Source organism: Oncorhynchus tshawytscha, linkage group LG05 (genome assembly GCF_018296145.1).
Source record: "Oncorhynchus tshawytscha isolate Ot180627B linkage group LG05, Otsh_v2.0, whole genome shotgun sequence".
Lineage (NCBI taxonomy): Eukaryota > Metazoa > Chordata > Actinopteri > Salmoniformes > Salmonidae > Oncorhynchus > Oncorhynchus tshawytscha.
In genome coordinates this window covers 48,121,941-48,144,689 of record NC_056433.1, presented here as the reverse complement: position 1 = coordinate 48,144,689, position 22,749 = coordinate 48,121,941, and the positions used below count along the sequence as shown (strand labels likewise).

The following is a 22,749-nucleotide window of genomic DNA, read 5'->3' as shown; positions in this document are numbered from 1 at the left end:
ATGACCTTTGGGAACAACCTTTGCTATGAAATTAAATGAGAAGAAATAGACCACAACACTACGCACTGCATACTGACAGAACAGTGGACAGCGGACTGCTGAAATACTTCCTGTATTAGCAGAATCCAAGACCAATTTAGCACAACCTACTATCATAGAACAGAATGACAGAACTGCAGTGAAGCAACTCAATCTAAACCTGGAAATGTTTATTCACTATAATTCATGAGTTGGCTTTGTATCAGAATCGGGGGTTTTAGAGCCAGGCCGGAACAAAATCCTGCACACCCAACAGTCATGCTCACGAATGTTATATCTACGGTATTTCCACAGACAGCGTTCAACACCATGTGTGGCTAGGAGGCCCAGAATATGGAGCGGAGTTCGACAGGAGCGAGCTTGTACACCGCTGGCTGCCTAGATAAGGTTGTGTGGTGAGGGAGACAGAACCTCTTCTTAATGGGGGGGATTACCGTGGGTCTGCTCTGTTTAGAGGTAAGACATGGCTCAGTAGTTCACATTTGAATTCGATTGGGGAAAAACATGTTTAGTTTGCTTGGCTGGATATTCTAAACATAGTCGATCCTAGAGAAGTGCAGATCAGACAAGTGCAAATCCCTTTCGAGTGAAATAGCAGTCCCAAATTAAATATATTTGTTTATACTTGCTTTGGATGTCTTTATGCCCCAGTTTAGGCAACAAATGTCATTTTCAAGTCATTAGGAATCAACTGCATGTAGATTTTTAGTGAATTGTCAGCTGCAGAGGGGCCCATAAAAAAAACACAATTAGATTAGCTCTCCAATAATATATTTAATCACATTTCAAGATATAAGTTCAGTTGAGAACAAGCAGAAACCCATAGGAAGCTACACAAGTCACAGAAAACAGGAAGGCAATGCTTGACATTGGAAAAGCTCTAATGAGCTAGTGTTCACGGAGTGGATGAACATGTTGATTAAAACGTTGCATGAGATCATGTTAGCAAAGAGGCTGGAGAAAAATAATACAGACTCGAGTCTTGTGTTTCTTTAAGGACACTTAAAATAATCATGACCATGAAAAAGCATATCATTTAAATATGTATTTGTGTTTTGCATGTGTGTTTTTTTGTGTAATATGTTGGTTATTTTAAAGATGAATTTTGGGGGGGAAATTGTCTGTACAAAAAAAGAAAGGCAATGCTCTCTAAATAAACAGAAAGACGGTGCTTTCAAAAGGACTTGAAAATATGAGTGATTGTACAGCATGTTTGTAGAATGCCCAACCTTATTTCTTATCATGTACCAAGTTTTTGTGTCTTTTTCTTGCAAGCCGTGTATAAAGAAGGTCCAACAGAGGGGAAAACAAGATGGTGGAAGAGAGCCTTCCTTCACTAGAGAAAGACTAGACAGCAATGTTTGGTGCCCTGCTTCCTGGGACTTCAATAATAAATGAGAGGACCCTCCTCTTGGTCCATTGGAGTTGTTTAGCAACAACTTTGAACAGAAGTAGTCTGTACGCACTGTGAATCTCTGTACTTTAATGTAAAAAGATTGTTCAAGAGAGCGCCGGAAGGCAAAGACATTAACTATTTAATATATGATTTCCAACAACAGGAAATGTCAGAATATTTTATTTTAGCATTCTACAAAATATGAACCTTTCTACACAGAGTGTAAAAAACATTAGGAACACCTTCCTAATATTGAGACACCCCCTTTTGCCCTCAGAACAGCCTCAATTTGTCGAGCCATGGACTCTACAAGGTGCCGAAAGCATTCCACAGGGAATGGCCCATGTTGACTCCAATGCTTCCCACAGTTGTGTCAAGTTGGCTGGATGTCCTTTGGGTGGTGGACCATTCTCGATACACACAGGAAACGTTGCAGTTCTTGACCCCCTCACACAAGTGAGCTTGGCACCTACTTCCATACCCCGTTCAAAGGCAAGACAATCTTTTGTTTTGCCCATTCACCCTCAATGGCACACATACACAATCATGTCTCAATTGTCTCAAGGCTTAAACATCCTTATATAACCTCTCTCCTCCCCTTCATCTACACTGATTTAAGTGTGTGAAGGAACATTTTATGGTTTGTGCTTTTCTAAGAACCAATTTGACGGATTGATCGTGCCTGGGAGGTATCCTCACAATCAGTATAAGCAATTTGGCAGTATGCCCAGAACATTGCTTTGAGAACTGAAAGGGGTATCTCGGTTTCAAGGTCTTAGCTTGGCGAGAAGAAGCCTTGTGAGGTATTGGTTGGTCACATGCATGAACCAAACGTTAATGATGAATGAATTATGAATAAGCTAAATCATGCAAATACAACTATAAGAGAACTAACGGGAGTGCCCCGGCAGATCTCCCGAACAACGTGTACTATTGTGCATTAAGTTGGTTGGAACCTCTCCAGCTTACTGATAATAAAGAATGAGTAATTTAATGTTTGACTGAGTCCCTGGTGGTAATTTCCATGACAAGTGGATTTAGCAAGTGACATCAATAAGGAATCATAGCTTTCACCTGGATTAACCTGGTCAGTCTATGTCATGGAAGGAGCAGGTGTTCCTAACGTTTTGTACACTCAGTGTACATGTGTGCTTTGTACAGCAACTAGCCCTTAAATGTTCTGCATATTGATGCTTTTATACATAATCACGGCATTTTGTAACAGTTTGTATATTTGTCATCTCTACGTATCATGTGATGAACATGTGCGAACACAAATTCCTACATTTCACAGAATGTTTTATAATAAGTAGTGTGCATAGCTGATTTAAAGCAAGTGAATTGAGCTGACAGACATAGCCCCTATTTTCATATAATTCAGTGTGGGAAACTGAAGTCAACTTACTGTATACAGTAGCAGCACACCTTAGAACCGTATATGACGCTAGATCTCTACAATTGACACTATGTCTGTTATGTTATGTCAGTTTCCTTACAACAGTTGGCATGAGTGAGAGGATTTGCTCTTGAGCATCAGGGCCATGAAGTTAAACTGAGCGGGATTGTACTCAGGGATCTCTGTGATGACGCCTTGAGGGCTGTCTGCACTCTTCTGCCGGGACGTGACCCTGTAGTGTGCGTTGACGTTCCGGAGTGGGTTGTATTCCGGACAGACGCCATCCGGACAGCGGAATCCTTCCTTGATGACGTAGCCCAGCTGAGAGATTGCCACAAAGCCATTCCTGTAGGTCAACATTTTGGTGACAGGAGCGTAGACGTACTGGACGAATAACAGGCTCCCTGGGACAAAAAAAAAGGATACACAATATTTAGTATTCATTTGTGTATACCCATATGGGTTTGATATATGGTTTGAAATAGTAGCGAGCAACATTTATTTCTAATAGTAGTAAACAAACAATGTAAAATTTAAAAATAAACTCAAATGGAGAAATGTAGTGAGAACATACCACTAGCAACATCCCAGACTTTAATAGTTCTATCCTGTGAGCCAGTGAAGACGTGCTTGTCACTCTCAGAGAACGCTGCACAGAGAACCCCTTCAAACAAGAACCCCTGTATTTCAAAAGGTACAAACACATTTATGTCAATGAGTCAATCTGAGGTGTGTCTGAAAAATAGATTCTCCCTGACTAGACCGTTGACCTTTAACCTGACCTTGTACTCCATGGTGTGATCCAGCACCAGGGGGGTCAGCCCCCACAGCCTCTGCACGGCGTCCTCTGAGCCCACCAGGGCGTGCGTCCCCCAGTTGCTAGTCGTCACGCAGTTGACCCTGCTGCGGTGGCCATCCAGGGTGGCGGTTGAGGCGGACTTGAAGTCGTACATGGTGACCTTATATCAATAAGGAGACAGGACACAATGCTAGCTTCAGCAACATCTTTACTAAGTTAAAACAAAATATCTTGTAGGCCTACAGAGCATTATGGGTAATGTTGGCCAATGATGCTACAGACCTCCCCGCAGGCCGTTCCGTACAGCAGCCTACAGTCTGGGAGCAGGGCCATGGAGGAGACGGGCGAGTGGAGCAGGGAGAGGGCAAACCTCGCGGAGGGCCCATCCACGCTGGGGAAACTGTCCCTGGCCGTGATCTCGAACAGACACACTGAGTCCTCGTAGGCCACGGCCATGTGCTTCTCCTGGCCGCCAATGGCCATGCAGCGCACCGTGGGCAGGGTCTCAGGAGGTGGGATGCACAGGGTCTCTTTGGGGAAGGCTAGGGGGTAGATGAGGACCGTGCCAGTCGTGAGGCCACAGAAGAGGAGTTTTTTGTTCTGGGCCAGCTCTAGGCAACACACCTCAGCAGAGACGGCCATGGTGTCAGTGGAAGAGCCTGAGACAAACAGGAGAGAGATTCTCTTTAACAGGCCCCCATTGTCAAATACAAGCAAATATTCTCCATGGAGAAATATTTGTGGATATTGAAAACATACAATGAGACATGTCCGTTAGCCCCTCTAGGTTCACATTATACACTCACATTTGTAACATTATTTATTATTCTTTCTCTATGATAAATACAGTGGGGAGAACAAGTATTTGATACACTGCCGATTTTGCAGGTTTTCCTACTAACAAAGCATGTAATTTTTATCATAGGTACACACTTCTTGCTATTCTTTTCTTTTTTTTACCCCTTTTTCTCCCCAATTTCGTGGTATCCAATTGTTAGTAGCTACTATCTTTTCTCATCGCTACAACTCCTGTACGGGCTCAGGAGAGACGAAGGTTGAAAGTCATGCGTCCTCTGATACACAACCCAACCAAGCCGCACTGCTTCTTAACACAGAGCACATCCAACCCGGAAGCCAGCCGCACCAATGTGTCGGAGGAAACACCGTGTACCTGGCAATCTTGGTTAGCGTGCACTGCACCTGGCCCGCCACAGGAGTCGCTGGTGCGCGATGAGACAAGGATATCCCTACCGGCCAAACCCTCCCTAAACCGGACGACGCTAGGCCAATTGTGCGTCGCCCCACGGACCTCCCGGTCGCGGCCGGTTACGATAGAGTCTGGGCGCGAACCCAGAGTCTCTGGTGGCACAGCTGGCACTGCAGTACAGTGCCCTTAACCACTGCGCCACCCGGGAGGCCTATCATAGGTACACTTCAACTGTGAGAGACGGAATCTAAAACAAAAATCCAAAAAAATCACATTGTATGATTTTTAAGTAATTAATTTGCATTTTATTGCATGACATAAATATTTTATCACTTACCAACCAGTAAGAATTCTGGCTCTCACAGACCTGTTAGTTTTTCTTTAAGAAGCCCTCCTGTTCTCCACTCATTACCTGTATTAACTGTACCTGTTTGAACTCGTTACCTGTATAAAAGACACACTGTCCACACACTCAATCAAACAGACTCCAACCTCTCCACAATGGCCAAGACCAGAGAGCTGTGTAAGGACATCAGGGATAAAATTGTAGACCTGCACAAGGATGGGATGGGCTACAGGACACTAGGCAAGCAGCTTGGTGAGAAGGCAACAACTGTTTGCGCAATTATTAGAAAATGGAAGAAGTTCAAGATGACGGTCAATCAACCTCGGTCTGGGGCTCCATGCAAATCTCACCTCTTGGGGCATCAATGGTCATAAGGAAGGTGAGGGATCAGCCCAGAACTACACAGCAGGACCTGGTCAATGACCTGGACAGAGCTGGGACCACAGTCTCAAAGTAAACCATTAGTAACACATTACGCCGTCATGGATTAAAATCCTGCAACGCACGCAAGGTCCCCCTGCTCAAGCCAGCTCATGTCCAGGTCCGTCTGAAGTTTGCCAATGACCATCTGGATGATCCAGAGGAGGAATGGGAGAAGGTCATGTGGTCTGATGAGACAAAAGGATGGGTCGTGGCTGGGTCTTCCAGCATGACAACGACCCAAAACACACAGCCAGGACAACTAAGGAGTGGCTCCGTAAGAAGCATCTCAAGGTCCTGGAGTGGCCTAGCCAGTCTCCAGACCTGAACACAATAGAAAATCTTTGGAAGGAGCTGAAAGTCCGTATTGCCCAGCGACAGCCCCGAAACCTGAAGGATCTGGAGAAGGTCTGTATGGAGGAGTGGGCCAAAATCCCTGCTGCAGTGTGTGCAAACCTGGTCAAGAACTACAGGAAACATATGATCTCTGTAATTGCAAACAAAGGTTTCTGTACCAAATATTAAGTTCTGCTTTTCTGATGTACCTATGATAACAACTACAGACCTCTACATGCTTTGTAAGTAGGAAAACCTACAAAATCGTCAGTGTATCAAATACTTGTTCTCCCCACTGTATATCCCTATGAACCTTTGCTTGACAATTTTCAAGTAGGTCATATTTTTCACCCAAACATAAGGTGCACATATGTATTTTTACCTGTGTGACAATTCCATGTAATCACTTCTTTCTGGCCTACGTTTCTAACATAGTACACCGTGTCGCCATCTTTAGTGAGGGCAACCTGAGGGCACCCGGCTGGAATGCAGCAATTGGGTCTCTGCTGAGGGTTGTTGGGTGAGGGCAGATGCCACAGCTTCAGGTAGTAGGCTGAGGAGGAGGCGGAGATGACAGTGCCCTCATACAGAGCCAGAGTGGTGACAGGGGCATCCATGCCAAGGAAACAGTCAAGGAGGTTTCCCGTGGTCATAGACCACACCTGTAAAAAGCAGAGCGGATCAATGTTAGCCTGGTCCCAGATCTGTTTGTGCTGTCTTGCCAACTAGTAGGTGCCGGGAGAACCGGTTCGTGTCAAGAACTGCAACGCTACTGTGTTTTTCATGTTCAACAGTTTCCCGTGTGTATCACGAATGATCCACCACCCAAAGACATCCAGCCAACTTCACACAACTGTGGGAAGCATTGCTAGTGCAACTCAATACACTCAGTGTATATTTGGGGCACAATTTAGAAACGTAGGATATCACAAGGCCACATTATCTAGGGATGTTTCATCAAAGTTGTAGCTATACCAATGACAATGGCAGTTGGCAAAAACACACAAACAGACCTGGGATCAAGATAAGACATTTGGATCAAAGTTTGTCATTGGGAACAAGTGACTTCTTTGAATAAGTCCAGTATGTGACTTGCCATCTATATCCTCTATATTGCCATCTATATCAATGCCATCTATTATCAGTAATAATCAATAACTACAGAACAGTCTAGAAACAAGTTGTATACAAGTGCATCATTTTCATGGGTACCAATTAACCAATACTGACCCGTATAGTCTGGTCCTCAGAGCCCGAGACGACCACTCTGCTGTCGCCCGACACACAGGCACACAACACCGTGTCCTCGTGGTGCAGATCCAGGAAGCTCTGGACACAGTCTGACTCTCTATGGAAAAGGACCAGTGTCCTCTCACAGCCTGTAATGATATGAATATTACTGTATATAATAGTCATTTGCCAGACACTTTTCCAGTTTGCACATTCAGTATATGTGGCCTAGCCTGGTCCCAGATCTGTTTGTGCGGTCTTGCTAATTCCTATAGTCAAGAAGTCAGCAAGACAACATGAACTGATCTAGGACCAGGCTATACAGTGCACTCGGAGAGTATTCAAACCAATGGACTTTTTCCACATTTTGTTATGTTACAGCCTTATTCTAAAATGGATTAAATATGTTTTTTTCCTCATCAATCTACACACAACACCCCATAATGACAGAGTGAAAACGGGTTTTTAGACAATTTTGCTGATTTATAAAAAAACAGAAATACCTTATTTACATAAGTATTCAGACCCTTTGCTATGAGACTCGAAATTGAGCTCAAGTGCATCCTGTTTCCATTGATCATCCTTGAGACGTTTCTACAACTTGATTGGAGTCCACCTGTGGTAAATTAAATTAATTGGACATGTCTTGGAAAGGCACACACCTGTCTATATAAGATCCCACAGCTGACAGTGCATGTCAGAGCAAAAACCAAGCCATGAGGTCGAACGAATTGTCCGTAGAGCTCCGAGACAGGATTGTGTCAAGGCGCAGGTCTTGGGAAGGGTACCCAAACATGTCTGCAGCTTTGAAGGGTCCCCAAGAACACAGCAACCTCCATCATTCTTAATTGGAAGAAGCTTGGAACCACCAAGACTCTTCCTAGAGCTGTCTGCCCAGCCAAACTGAGCAATCGGGGGAGAAGGGCCTTGTTCAGTTTGATGACCAAGAACCTGATGATCAATCTGAAAGAGCTCCTGAGTTCCTCTGTGGAAATGGGAGAATCTTTCAGAAGGACAACCATCTCTGCAACACTCCACCAATCAGGCCTTTATGGTAGAGTGGCCAGACAGAAGCCACTCCTCAGTAAAAGGCACGTTTGCCAAAAAGCACCTAAAGGACACTGACCATGAGAAACAATATTCTCTGGTCTGATGAAACAAAGATTGAACTCTTCGACCTGAATACCCAGTGTCATGTCTGGAGGAAACCTGGCACCATCCCTACGGTGAAGCATGGTGGTGGCGGCATCATGTTGTGGGGATGTTTTTCAGCAGCAGGGACTGGGAGACTAGTCACGATCAAGGGAAAGATGAATGGAGCAAAGTACAGAGAGATCCTCGATGGAAACCTGCTCCAGAGTGTTTAGGATTTCAGACTGGGGCGGAGGTTCATCTTCCAACAGGACAACGACCCTAAGCACACAGCCACACATTTACAAACATTTACAAAAAACTGTTTTTGTTTTGTCATTATGGTGTATTGTGTGTAGATCGATGAGGGGGAAAAACTATTTAAATCAATTTTAGAATAAGGCTGTATTGTATCAAAATGTGGAATAAGTAAAGGGGTCTGAATACTTACCGAATGCACTGTATGTGGCCCATATGGGAATGAAACTCTACTCCAACCCCCTGAACCATAGCGACACAGAGGTAGGCTACATAGTGTCAATGCCATCCATTGGGTTCCTCCTAAGGTCCTCCTGTACTGTAGTACTGCTACCTGCCAAAAGTATCCTTTCGTCATCTGAGGCAGAGAGGAAGGTTGCGCAGACTGGAAGCTCTGTGACTGTCTGTCTCAGAGTACACTGTGACTGTCTGCCCTGTACCGTGCTGGAAACCTACAAATGACAGATGGTCAAACAGAATGCGATCAGAAACCAATTATGCCATTAAAATCAGAAATACAGTCTATCTAATAGGAAATTGAATCATCCTCCTCCAGGACATGTTTCGACAATCTGTACCTGATAGAGGAAGCCCTCCTTGGATGCTATAAGTAGTCTGACATTTTTTTGCAGTGTAAGGGTTGCCGTCAGGGTCAAACTATGTGAAGATTTTTCCAAATGTATCTGCGCTGTCTTGTCCTCGGCGGATGGGTGGGAAAATGTGACAAGTCCTCCGTCTGAGAGGGAGACGACCATTCCGTTCAAAAATCCAAGAATAATGGAGACACCGGAATCTTTGACTTGGAAGAGTAGTTCTGTTGTGTTAAGATGCCATACTTTCACCTGCAGGTAAAGCAGAAGCTTTACAGATGATAATATTTTTGGGGAGTACATACTGTAAATATAAAAAAGGTTGTTTAACAGAATGATTGAAAAGATGCATTTGAAGGAAAACTCCTCAAAGAAAATGTATTTGATAGAATACAATTAACCCCTTCACATGTATGTTATACCTGGCCTCCAGAGTGAGTGAAGACAAGCGCCCTCTCCTCAGACACATGGATGTGTGTGGTGGAAGGTAAGGAGTTAATGGACACCGCCTCCTGGGTACAGTACAGCTGCCTGCCACTCAACAGGCTCCACTTCCTCAGACTCCCGTCAGCAGCCAATGAGAGACAGTGAGCGCCGCTGTCAATCACTCTCACTGATAGCACCTTAGCTGAAGAGCATAAATAAGTAGACACACAGAGAAATAATTTGCAAGAATAAGCAGAATGTGGATATGCTTGACAGTGATTAATTACAAACTCAAATACCTTTCCTTAGAAATACACGCACACACACACACCCTCGCCCTCACCTGTGTGTCCCACTAAGGTTTGGATGACCTCTAGATCATTGAGGTCCCAGGCAATCACCTTCCCGTCCTCTGAGCCTGCCAGCAGGATCCCTCTCTCTGGGCAAATATCCAGAGCTGTGACCCCTTCAGACAGGCAAGACAAGAAGCTGTCCTTAAGCACAGATGTAAGATCAGCTTACCCATGCCATATCCTAACTTTAACCATTGGAGATGTGAAATACAGACTGACATTAGATCAGCATCTGCTGGCTACTTCATCCTACTCCTGGGCTCAATTGCAATGAACAGGCGAATCCTACACTATGTGTACAAACCTTTCTGGAAACCAGCAAGCGTCATCTTTAGCGCTCCCCCTGGAGGCTGAAGGAAGGTGCACTTGGGGACAAGGATGGGGTCGGGACAGCACGAGAGCCAGTCGTGACACTGGCAGCAGAGTCGTCCTATCAGTGAAGGGTACATCTCAGCGAAGGAGTGGAGCCTGGCCAAGACCTCTGTGTAGAAGAGGGGGGGGTCTTTGGAGAGGAAACATAGTATTAGAACAGAGTGAGATAGTTGGTGAGACAGTGTGAAGAGAAGGCTCTCCTGATACAGTATCACCCAACCAAGTATAATGTCAATGTTTCTGGTTCCAAGCCAGAGGGACGAGAGTCATCAATAACCTACCCTACAGTTAGCACTCATTCTCTTTTGATCTATGAATTTTTTTGTTTGTTGTTGCATCGCTCGTAAATATGTGAAATAGTGATCCAGCTACTTTACCTGAAACCGGGCAGATTTAAACCCAACAGAACGTGCATTAATTGAACATGTAACACTCGACTACGATACCACCCCCCCTGACCCATCTGACCCATCTGTCCATCTAGAAAGTCCAGGGTGGGCTTGAGGAGAATGAAAGTGTCTCGGATCAGTTGAGTCTCGGGGCAGTCCATGAGCTTGGTGCAGAGGGTCAGGTCCTCAATGACACTGGCCACGCCACAGGTCAGGGTCTTACAGTACAGCCACTCACTACTGCCTGTGGGGCAAAGAGTCGCAGCTTAAAGGTAGACTTCGTAATATGACATCATCATACACAGTAAGACAACTTCCTGACATCAACAATAAGAGAATTCAAATCAGCCAAGCCTGTCTACCAGTATTGGCTCTTCCCACCATTGACTTTTGCACTGTGGCCTTACCTATGACCTCCTGGCGCAGCTCCTCCCAGAGGCCTGCGTGGAGGAGGTGGTAGGGCAGCTCCTGCAGCTTTTTGACATTTGCCACTCCTTCAGCGAACCACAGAGGCTGAGGGGGCACCTTGGCAACATGCCAGGGGAGAGAGTAGACAGGTGTACATTAATGATTCAACACGACACAACTAACCCGCGGAAACATTTTCACTATGGAAACACGTCCGGTTAGCTTCAAGGTAGTATCAAAAGCAACCGTCCATTTCATTAAATGAAAAACATGTCCTCTTGTGCATCTCTATCAATTGTTCTTCCTTAGTTTCAGTTCTTATTTACTGTGATATTTTTTGTGTATTGTGCTCCCTCTAAAAAAAGGCCCTGAGGGTCAGAGACCTTTATCCAGCTCAAATGGACCACACACACACACACACACACACACCGCACAGAACGTTGATCTACTATTCATCTGCCGTTTGTTCATGGATGTCTGTTTTAGTTGACCACCCTGGTGGACGTCTGTCTCACTGCAGACATGTTCACGTGATTCAACCGGTAAAATCCGTTTGCACTTGGTTTGCAAATCATGGCCGTCACTCTTTTGAGGTGCTAAGGCCTTGTTTGCGTGGCGCTACAGAGGGCGGTGCGGACAGCTCAGTACATCACTGGGGCCAAGCTCCCTGCCATCCTGGACCTCTACATCAGGCGATGTAAAAAGAAGGCCAGGAAAATTGTTAATGATTCCAGCCACTCAAGCCATAGACTGTTCTCTCTGCTTCCGCAAGGCAAGCGGTACCGGTGAATCAAGTCTGACACCAACAGGCTCCTGAACAGCTTCTATCCCCCAAGCAATAAGGCTGCTATATAGCTAACAAAATGGCTACAAGGACTATCTGAGTTGACCCTTGTATTTTACACTGTAATGACTAGAGGAGTACATCGATTATTATTGAAAACACATCTAAGGGTTCTTTGAGGTGCCATTCTATGTCATCATAGGAAACTGAACTGAAATCCCATCATTCTGTTACCTTGCGGTCAGCGTCCAATGTGGTCGTCAGTGGGGGTAGGAGGACAGCTTTGAATCGGCCTTGGCTCCAGCTACCCAAGAAGTACTCAGCAAGGACCCTGTGTCTATCAGCCTGCTGCTCTGACCTCTGGTACCTCTCTCGCACAGTTTCAGTCAACAGCCTATTACCATATTAAATTGCATAGACAAAGTACAGGATTGGAAGTTCTGCCATAAGCAGATCAATACAAGAAGTATTGTCTACTACTGGACTGGAAGCATGCTCAATGGAAAATGTACATTATTAAAATAGAGTTTTAGCAAAAACAATTGGCTTAATCTGGGTTTGGAACCCCAGCCCCTAAACCTGTTTGGCTGAGATATATAGAGAGGATCTTTACTTGTGGTGGAAGTTGAGCACCGTGACGCCATTGGCCTGTCCCTCCACGAGGAGTTCTCCCAAGTCGTGCCTGAGGCGCACCCACAGTAGAGGGGGGAGGCGGATGAGGGAGTGGTTGGGGGGAAGCCAGTACTGGTAGACTTCAGCCAGGACATTGTCATCAAGGGACAAGATATCACGCAGCTCTGCCTCTGATAGACTACCCCTGGAGAACAGAATGAGTAATAATCATTTGGAAAAGAAATCATTATAAATAGAAGGATGGATTTTTCCGTTTCTAACCCCAATGTATGATAAGGGGGGGGGGGATACGGCAGCTTTTGATCTGGGAATTTGTCATGTGGATTGTCTGTAGGTTAAAGTATGACTGGCTTGATATTCCAGTGGTCTATTGATTGAAATATCAATGTTGTATTGTCGGTTAATGCACCAGGTGTGTGTGGGCGTGTGTATGTGCGTCACAGGTGGCTGGTGGCACCTTAATTGTGGAGGATGTGCTCATAATAATGTCTTGAATGGAAATAAATGGAATCAAACACATCAAACACAAGTTCAATTCCAGCTATTATGAGCCGTCTTCCCCTCACAAGCCTCCTGTGGACTGTGCATCTGTGTGTGTACACGAACACCTCACCTAGCTGAAACAATATATCCCAAAGCTGCGCCAACCAGTTGCTTCCCATGCCTCTCCTCAAGGGCCTGGAGTAGCTGTGACATCACTTCCTGTGCACTACTGCTCAGGGCCAGGTCAGTCACGGGTGTATAGGACGCCCATCGCCTGGCCATGTCCAGCAGTAGCTTCAGATGCAGAGGATTTCCACTCAGCTGAAAGCTACACAGTACCACTTCACACTGTTCTGGAGTCAGGCTTCGTTGCGCTTCCCTCATGTAGGCATTCATGATCACTCTACCCTGGTCACATGATAGGGGTTCTACTTCAAAGAAATTTCCCGGCACCTCGACTGTTCTCCGAAGGTTAGCCAAAACTGGAGAGCCTGTATCTGCGGTGGACACCACCAAATGGACATTGGGGGGGATGTCTTTGGGTAGCCAGTGGAGGTTCTGGCCCTGGGTAGCTGAGGGCAATTGGTCCAATGAGTCTAGTATCAGAAGAAGTGTGTCTCCTCGCTCCGACACCTCAGCTAGAAGGCCATGGAAAAACCTCACCAGGTCCTCACTCGTGTGTGCTGTTATTGGGGTGGGAGGTGACAAACTGAACACAGAGCAGATCTGGAAACAGACACTCTGGAGGACACGGCCCAGGTCAGAGCTCTCTGCCGACGTCCCCAGCAACCTGAGCACTACCACAGCCCTGGGGTCCAGGAGGCCACGCATCTCCTGTGCCAGCTTGCAGAGCAGCGTTGTCTTGCCCACACCTGGTGGCCCATGCACCACCAGGGGCGTGTGGCGGGTGTTGGTGTGCTCCCACATGGCCAGGCAGATCTTCCCAAGGAGCCCCTCCCTGCCGCGAAATACGCCTGAACACTTCCCGGCACTCAAAGCCATGTGGTGACTAAGCTCCTGGAGCAGCCAACCTCTGTCCTCTTCCCCCTTCCTCTGACTTGCATCTCCTCCTCTTGCCCCATTCGTCCTCACTTCACCAGCCTCCACTGACGAACCAGCACCAACCCTCCTGGCAATGCGGGCCTTCGTCTGGGACACGAGCTGCTCGCAGAGGCTCTCCAGGTACTGTGCATGCTCCTTGCAGCTGGGCTCGATGGCTCCCTTGCACAACTCCACACTGTGCAGGTTGAGCAAGCCCGGCGAGGCAGCGAAGAGACGCGACTTGAGGCCCGAGAGGAGTTCCTGAGCCTCGGTATCCAGCAGGCCATCAGCCGTCACATCCATGTATTGGGCCAGCCGCTTCGGGCCGTCCTTCTTACGCAAGTGAGGTAGCTCCCGCACGAAGATGATGGCGGAGGGCTCGCTCTCGTCCCCATCTGGAATTCGCAGACCCTCCTCTATCTCATGCTCCGCCACTATGGAGGAGGGAGAACACCAGAAAATGGGTTGATTGGTTCTACAAAATGTGGATTTTCTACAATAAGTTACAGCTAATGAGCAAATAAGCTACCAAGTCATTGCGAATAAATAGTAGTTTAAGTGGAAATGTAACTAGAAAGCCACCAAGACTGAATCTAGCAACACTTGTCTACACATCACAAGGCAGAACATAACAGGTTTTTAGCTTGCTCCTATTCTAACATGACTGGTCCAAGACATTGGCAAGCTCTGACCAGATTTGAAGAACTGGTGTTTTTGTTCAACCGTTATATCCCCGTCTTTTTCAGCCTGCACGGCCGCAGTGCGTAGGAGCTGCAATAATCGAGCCTCTGTGTAGCGCCAGGAAATGACACTGTCATCCTGCAGCGGCCTTCTCTCAGGCTGAAGGTCATTGTAGTGGGGCAACAGAGTTGTGATTGGCTGAAGAACGTAGACAGGCGGAACAGCATTGTTGTCTTTCCTGAACCATTGGTGGAGAAGCCCCACCTGGTCCTGTGGTAGCTTGGACAGCAGCACCTCAAATTGTTTTCCTGGGAGGACACGGGGGATAGGGCGGTGGCCATACCGGTTCCCCAGCAGAGCCTTGAGAACAAGGGAGACACATCGAATCAAATTAAATCAAAACACATAACACCTTGCTGGAATTATATATTTCAAGAACCAATGAATTCAAGGAAAAGAAGAGCCAATTAACATTTGTGCAGGGTTCTCCAACTCCTGTCCTGGCGAGCTAGTGGGTGTGCAGGTTTTTGATCCAGCACAGTAGACAGCACTTACATCCCACTGGGTACACTGGTTGAATCAACATTGTTTGCGCATCATTTCAATGGAATTACATTCAACCAACGTGGAACAAACGTTGGGATACAGGTATCAAATGATCCGTCTTCAGTCTAGGCCACAGTTATTTCATGTCATGGGTTAGAAGAAAAGCCTGTAGTTCTCCAGGTTCAGAGTTGGACCCCTGTGCTAGAGGAACAGTATTGAACAACACTTACAATGAAACTTGGTCCTACGGATACTTTCCTGCAAGCCTCGATTTCCTGAAGACACAGTTCTGTGGTCATGTGGTCCACAGCAATTGCATCCTGGAGACCCCATCTCATATCCACAACCTTCAGGGATAAAGAACTAAATACAGAAGTTCCTCCAACAACACTAACATCACACTTCTCCGAATAATGATCTCCGAATTCATATGAAATGAGAATTAATTGACGTGTGTCCGATGGCGGCCCGTAATGTACTGCTACTCACCTCAAACACTAAGCCCAGACTCTGACAAAAAGCTTGAAGTTCAGGATAGGTTTTGTCCAATAAGGCATTTCTTTCACTGCTCATATCTGCCAACGGTCACATCAGGTCAGAAAACACACTAGGTTTGCAGTGCTACCCAAAACTAAACACAAGGCTATTCACCGAAAGATTACAAATTAGCAGGGGTGCAACTTTCACTGGGGACAGGACCACACATTCTGAAATTGCACCCCCCCCCCCAGTTTACTTGGAATGTGATACAAAACGAGGCAACGGTGTGCTTCAGGACCATGTGGACACCTCTGAGCGGTCGGGTAGGTTGTTACAGTGCCTTGCGAAAGTATTCGGCCCCCTTGAACTTTGCGACCTTTTGCCACATTTCAGACTTCAAACATAAAGATATAAAAATGTATTTTTTTGTGAAGAATCAACAACAAGAGGGACACAATCATGAAGTGGAACGACATTTATTGGATATTTCAAACTTTTTTAACAACTCAAAAACTGAAAAATTGGGCGTGCAAAATTATTCAGCCCCTTTACTTTCAGTGCAGCAAACTCTCTCCAGAAGTTCAGTGAGGATCTCTGAATGATCCAATGTTGACCTAAATGACTAATGATGATGAATACAATCCACCTGTGTGTAATCAAGTCTCCGTATAAATGCACCTGCACTGTGATAGTCTCAGAGGTCCGTTAAAAGCGCAGAGAGCATCATGAAGAACAAGAAACACACCAGGCAGGTCTGAGATACTGTTGTGAAGAAGTTTAAAGCTGGATTTGGATACAAAAAGATTTCCCAAGCTTTAAACATCCCAAGGAGCACTGTGCAAGCGATAATATTGAAATGGAAGGAGTATCAGACCACTGCAAATCTACCAAGACCTGGCCGTCCCTCTAAACTTTCAGCTCATACAAGGAGAAGACTGATCAGAGATGCAGCCAAGAGGCCCATGATCACTCTGGATGAACTGCAGAGATCTACAGCTGAGGTGGGAGACTCTGTCCATAGGACAACAATCAGTCGTATATTGCACAAATCTGGCCTTTATGGAAGAGTGGCAAGAAGAAAGCCATTTCTTAAAGATATCCATAAAAAGTGTTGTTTAAAGTTTGCCACAAGCCACCTGGGAGACACACCAAACATGTGGAAGAAGGTGCTCTGGTCAGATGAAACCAAAATTGAACTTTTTGGCAACAATGCAAAACATTATGTTTGGCGTAAAAGCAACACAGCTCATCACCCTGAACACACCATCCCCACTGTCAAACATGGTGGTGGCAGCATCATGGATTGGGCCTGCTTTTCTTCAGCAGGGACAGGGAAGATGGTTAAAATTGATGGGAAGATGGATGGAGACAAATACAGGACCATTCTGGAAGAAAACCTGATGGAGTCTGCAAAAGACCTGAGACTGGGATGGAGATTTGTCTTCCAACAAGACAATGATCCAAAAGATAAAGCAAAATCTACAATGGAATGGTTCAAAAATAAACATATCCAGGTGTTAGAATGGCCAAGTCAAAGTCCAGACCTGAATCCAATCGAGAATATGTGGAAAGAACTGAAAACTGCTGTTCACAAATGCTCTCCATCCAACCTCACTGAGCTCGAGCTGTTTTGCAAGGAGGAATGGGAAAAAATGTCAGTCTCTCGATGTGCAAAACTGATAGAGACATACCCCAAGCGACTTACAGCTGTAATCGCAGCAAAAGGTGGCGCTACAAAGTATTAACTTAAGGGGGCTGAATAATTTTGCAAGCCCAATTTTTCAGTTTTCAATTTGTTAAAAAAGTTTGAAATATCCAATAAATGTCGTTCCACTTCATGATTGTGTCCCACTTGTTGTTGATTCTTCACAAAAAAAATACAGTTTTATATCTTTATGTTTGAAGCCTGAAATGTGGCAAAAGGTCGCAAAGTTCAAGGGGGCCGAATACTTTCGCAAGGCACTGTATGTCCTCCCAACTTCTAAAACCAAAGTTGCGCCCCGACAAATTCGGGATATGATTCTTTCAAAACAGATACAATGGCTGGGCCGTTGTAGTGATGATGTAGCATCTGCTAAATAAGGAATAATCACATCTCTGATAAATTCAGTTGCAGCCAAATATATTGGCACCGTTGCACTTTTCTTAAATAATTCACTATTTCTTTTTAAATAGGTTGCCATTGAAAAAAACTGTCTCCACATATTGTTATTGGATTTTCAACATTGCAGAACCAATTGTATTTTTGTAAACTTAAGTTTTAATTTAGAAAATAAAGACAAATGCATGGACAAAGTTATTGGCACTCCAGAGCTTGTATTTGTTTGCACAGCCTTTGGCCTAGATAACTGCCAACCAAATGCTTTTATGGAGCTACTAATGAGCTTGCTGCACCATTCTACTGGCATATTTCCCCACTTTCAGCAGCAAAGTTCTTTAATTCTTCAATATTTGAGGGATACCCTCCAACTGCTGTTTTCAGCTCTCACCATAAGTTATGGATGTGATACCTCTTCGAAATATGGGTGTGGCTATGATTGGTAAATTGAAAGCAGACCACTACCTGAAATCTACTTCAGGTCATTTAAATAATCCATCCAAATTTTGGCAAGTAGTGAATGGTTTGGAGTGCAAAAAAGATACAAGCTTCCAAAACAATTGTTGGAAGACACACAGATTGTAACTGAGAGAACCTCCACTCTGACAGCATTTTCTAGATGCAGGCAGTTTATTTGAGAAGGTCAAGGTATAATTGAGCCCCCTATGAATTTACCTGACACCCCTGTGCTCTCTATCGCCAGGTTCCCTTTTCATCCTTCTCTGTTTCAGAAGTGTGTAAAGCCCTGAAATAAATTGATAGAAAAAAAATCCCCTGGCCCTGATGATCTAGACCCTAGTTTCCTACACCTAGCTGCAGGCATCATTGCTCCCCCTTAGCATGTATTTTTAACCTTATGCTTGATGTTAAGGAAATCCCCAAGTTATGGAAATCGGCTTTTGTACTGCCTCTCCTGAAAGGTGGAGATCCTTCGCTACTTGACAACTATCGACCCATATAAAATTTGTCTGCACTGTCTAAGGTATTGGCGTCTTTAGTAGGCAGCTGAAGGCCTACCTCCAAGAAAATAACATCTTAAATGGAATTGCAATCAGGCTTAGATCTGGCCACAGCACTGATTCAGCAACATTGAAGGTTTTAAATGACATCCACTGTGCTCTTGACAAGAAGTTACATTGTGTCTTTATTAATTTGTCGAAGGCATTTGACACTGTGGACCATGCTGTGTTAGTGCAAAGGTTAAAATGTTGTGGAATTACTGGTCATGGTCCAGATTGGTTTATAAATTCCCTATCAAATCGTACACAATGTGTAATGGTTGTAAATCTGAGTCCAAAGAGTTGCGCTCAGGTGTTCTGCAAGGTTCTATTTTTGGCCCACTGTTGTTCATTTTGTATATCAACAACATTGGGGATTATATTGAAACAGCAGATGTTCAGTTTATGCAGATGATACTGTTCTTTATTCAAGTGATAGTAGTTTACCTTTAGCTTTTGAAAATGCCCAAAGAGCATTTAACATCATACAATAGAATCTGTATGATTTAAAGCTGGTTCTGAATTCAGGTAAAACAAAATGCCTGGTATTTTAAAATGCCAGGCATGTTACTAATCATGTCATTGCTACATTGCCTGGGCATACTATAGAGCAAGTCAAAGTGTACAAACATTTGGGTGTGTGGGTTGATGACAAGCTGAGCTTCACTGTTCATGTGGAGAACTTGATAAGGAAGCTCAAGCTGAGAATAGGTTTTTATTACCGGCATAAGGGTTGTTTTTCTCTGGAGGCCAAGGATTCAGTATATCATGCGTCTTCAGGTTCATTACGAATCAAAAACATCTTACACATCATTGTGATCTCTACAGCGCTGTTGGCTCGTCATCATTGACCTTGCGTAGGCTTAAACACTGGTATACACTGATTTATAAGGTCATATTGGGTAAGATACTATTTTCTCTGTTCTTTTTTAATCAGGTCGGTAAATAAATATAAATTACGGTCCCATTCTCATTTGCTTTTAACAGTACCAAGAATTAGAACAGGTTTTGGTAGAAATATTTTTAGTTACTCAGGTCCTGGCACTCTCTCCTGAACATTGAAACATATGATTATCTAGTCTTGTTGGTGGAGTTTATATGTAAATATCATAGAAGAGTGTAATTGTCTTTAGGACAACAGTGTTTTAGTCAAGACATTTGTGTGTTTTTTAACGTAACATGTAATTGTTGTACTGTATGTGTGTCTATAGTTTTGTTTCATGTTGTGACAGTGTATGCTTTGTTCCCCCTGCTGCTATTGGACCACAGGTCTCTCTTGAAAAAGAGACGTTATCTCAATGAGGAAAAAACCTGTACAAATAAAAGGTTAAAATAATAAATAATAATCATCATCTGATCCGGACTCTTCCATGGTCACTCCAGAGCAGTCCCATGTTTCATAATAAACCATCTCCAGGGTGCACACATCAAAAATGGTTCAAAGAGAGATGCTGGACTGTTCTGGTGTGGCCAGATCTGAATCACATCCATAAATTATAGCAAGAGCTGAACACAGCAGTTGGTGGAGGGTACCCCTCGAATATGGAAGAATCCGTGGAAAGGTGCAGCAAGCTCATTGATGGCTACAAGAAGAGTTTGTCTGAAGTTATCTTGGCCAAAGGCTGTGCAACCAAATATTAGCTCCAGGGTGCCAATCATTTTGTCAATGCCATGTGTCTTCATTTTCTATTTTAAGTTTACAAAAATAAAATTGGTTATGCAATGTTGAAAATCCAATAAGGTGTGGGGACCAAAGGTTTTCTTCAATTTCAACTTATTTTAGAAGAAATAGGAAATTATTTATGTTCAAGGGTGCCAATATATTTGGCCGCAACTGTGTATGCCTTGTGTTATAACGCGAGGCTGAGCCCATGTTACAATGAAAATACTGAACCCATACCCATTATGAAAATACTGAACCCATACCATTATGAAAATACTGAGCCCATACCATTATGAAAATACTGAGCCCATACCATTATGAAAATACTGAGCCTATACCATTATGAAAATACTGAGCCCATACCATTATGAAAATACTGAACCCATACCATTATGAAAATACTGAGCCCATACCATTATGAAAATACTGAACCCATACCATTATGAAAATACTGAGCCCATACCATTATGAAAATACTGAACCCATACCATTATGAAAATACTGAGCCCATACCATTATGAAAATACTGAACCCATACCATTATGAAAATACTGAGCCCATACCATTATGAAAATACTGAGCCCAATGCCATCATGAAAATACACCCACCTGTAAATGTGGAGCTGACAAAGACTCGGACCACGTTGGACCTGAGCTTCAGTCCTTCAGTTGCCTGGCCTTTGAGAACCTCCATGAGTGCTCCTCTTGGCGATGCCATGGTCCTCCTCACCTAGCACTGTCCCAGGCTAAAACCTCCCTCTCATCTCACAATGACCCACAATAATTGCTCAGCTTCCAAAAGAAAGTCAGAGAAGCATGTGAGCAGACTTATCTATTCTGACTGTTAGCATGTACTTGTGTTACAGTTTTTAGATCATTATTTAAGCATCCAATCCAATTGCCCCTTGTTCCTTGTGCTTCATGTTGCAAAGTGAAATTAGATGCGAGATACACACCTGAATGTTTTTTCCCCCTCTCCCGTTGAATCCTATTTGTCATATCCTTGGAGATCAAGCTCTCCAAGACAACCTTGGGCCCTGTTCAAATACTTTCAAATTGCACCCTTCGTTCCTCTTTCCCTTGAGGTAATCACCGGTGTAACACTAGCGGGTAGGTGAAAGCCAAGGTTTCTCTAAAATAGCTCTCCCCCACCCAGTCAGTGATTGCATTGAGGGGAGGAAGGTAGGATGCCCTTTCAAAGTATTGGAGCAGGGCCTTTGTTTACGAATGGTGCCTTCCTGGGACTGGAGGTCCCTTAGGGTAAGGAAAGGAGAAGAGGGAGTTGGCTGTTGCCTTGCAGCTGAGGCTCACCTTTAATGACATGGGGGAGAAGGGGCAAGACTAATAGAGTGTTTTAATATACAGTCATTGGTTTCAACTTATCAGACTGTAGCATTCACAAAGCACTTTTAGGAGCTGACGGGCTTGATGCCACTAAACAAATCAATTATCAGAAATCTCAGAAACTGAGCTTTTATTTTATCGTGGGAACACTTAAGAATATTCTGCAACACAAGGGTAGCTTTGGATTATACTTAAGCATAACATTTATTTAATGCTTCATGAAGCTTTTCTGAAATATCCCATTATTTATACTTAATAGAAATAAGATATTTCAGAAAAGCTTCATACAGAAGTATAACCTGGTTATAGTTGCTTGCCTCTCAAATAAGTTAGAGATCTGAGATATTGTATTAATGTACTTAATTTTCAGAATGACTAGGCATTCCAGCTCATTACCCTGACCATACATCATGATGTTTGTTCCCCAGTACTGTACTACCCTTAAGCTGTTTTGACACGGGCTCCATTTTACCAAACGAAATCCTCAGAACACGACAGGAATATCCCTGGAGTTCATTTGATCATCAGGGTATTTAACTACAGAGCTTATAAAGTGAGTCAAGCCTGAGTTTGCCTCTGGCTAGGACTGGCAACAACATTTGCGACAATATTCCTGGTAGTGCAAGTTAAAAAACACCTAACAAAACACCTAACAAAATCTTTGTAATACGAGGTTATACTTCATTTGGAATGTACTACTGCTATACAACCATGAGGACTGCCGTTGTAACAGCTTTATGGCAGCGAGTGTACTTCAAGGCTACAGACTCATTCTCAGGGGAGTTAGTCTTATGTAATACTAATGAGACACAGTATTACGCCTTGTTTCACCAGAAAGGATACTGAATCTATATAATACTGGCTGCATATCAGGGCCTCAAACATGCGGCCTAAGACCCAAA

At 44.3% G+C, this 22,749-nt stretch overlaps 1 protein-coding gene across 1 annotated transcript; it reads right to left on the bottom strand.

The window, feature by feature from the left end:
• Positions 1–1,782: 1,782 nt before the first annotated feature.
• On the bottom strand, positions 1,783–22,736 carry nwd1 (NACHT and WD repeat domain containing 1). The gene is made up of 20 exons (XM_042322704.1): positions 21,113–22,736; positions 15,754–15,839; positions 15,495–15,611; positions 14,730–15,078; positions 13,127–14,471; positions 12,494–12,697; positions 12,115–12,274; positions 11,096–11,213; positions 10,675–10,932; positions 10,232–10,564; positions 9,918–10,040; positions 9,571–9,776; positions 9,137–9,400; positions 8,893–9,010; positions 7,170–7,318; positions 6,322–6,601; positions 3,913–4,289; positions 3,614–3,790; positions 3,406–3,511; positions 1,783–3,235 (listed from the first exon to the last, which is right to left on the bottom strand). The coding sequence occupies exons 1-20, from the start codon at positions 21,219–21,221 to the stop codon at positions 2,928–2,930; spliced, it is 5,187 nt and encodes a 1,728-aa protein (XP_042178638.1). The 5' UTR covers positions 21,222–22,736; the 3' UTR covers positions 1,783–2,927.
• Between the last annotated feature and the right edge of the window lie 13 nt (positions 22,737–22,749).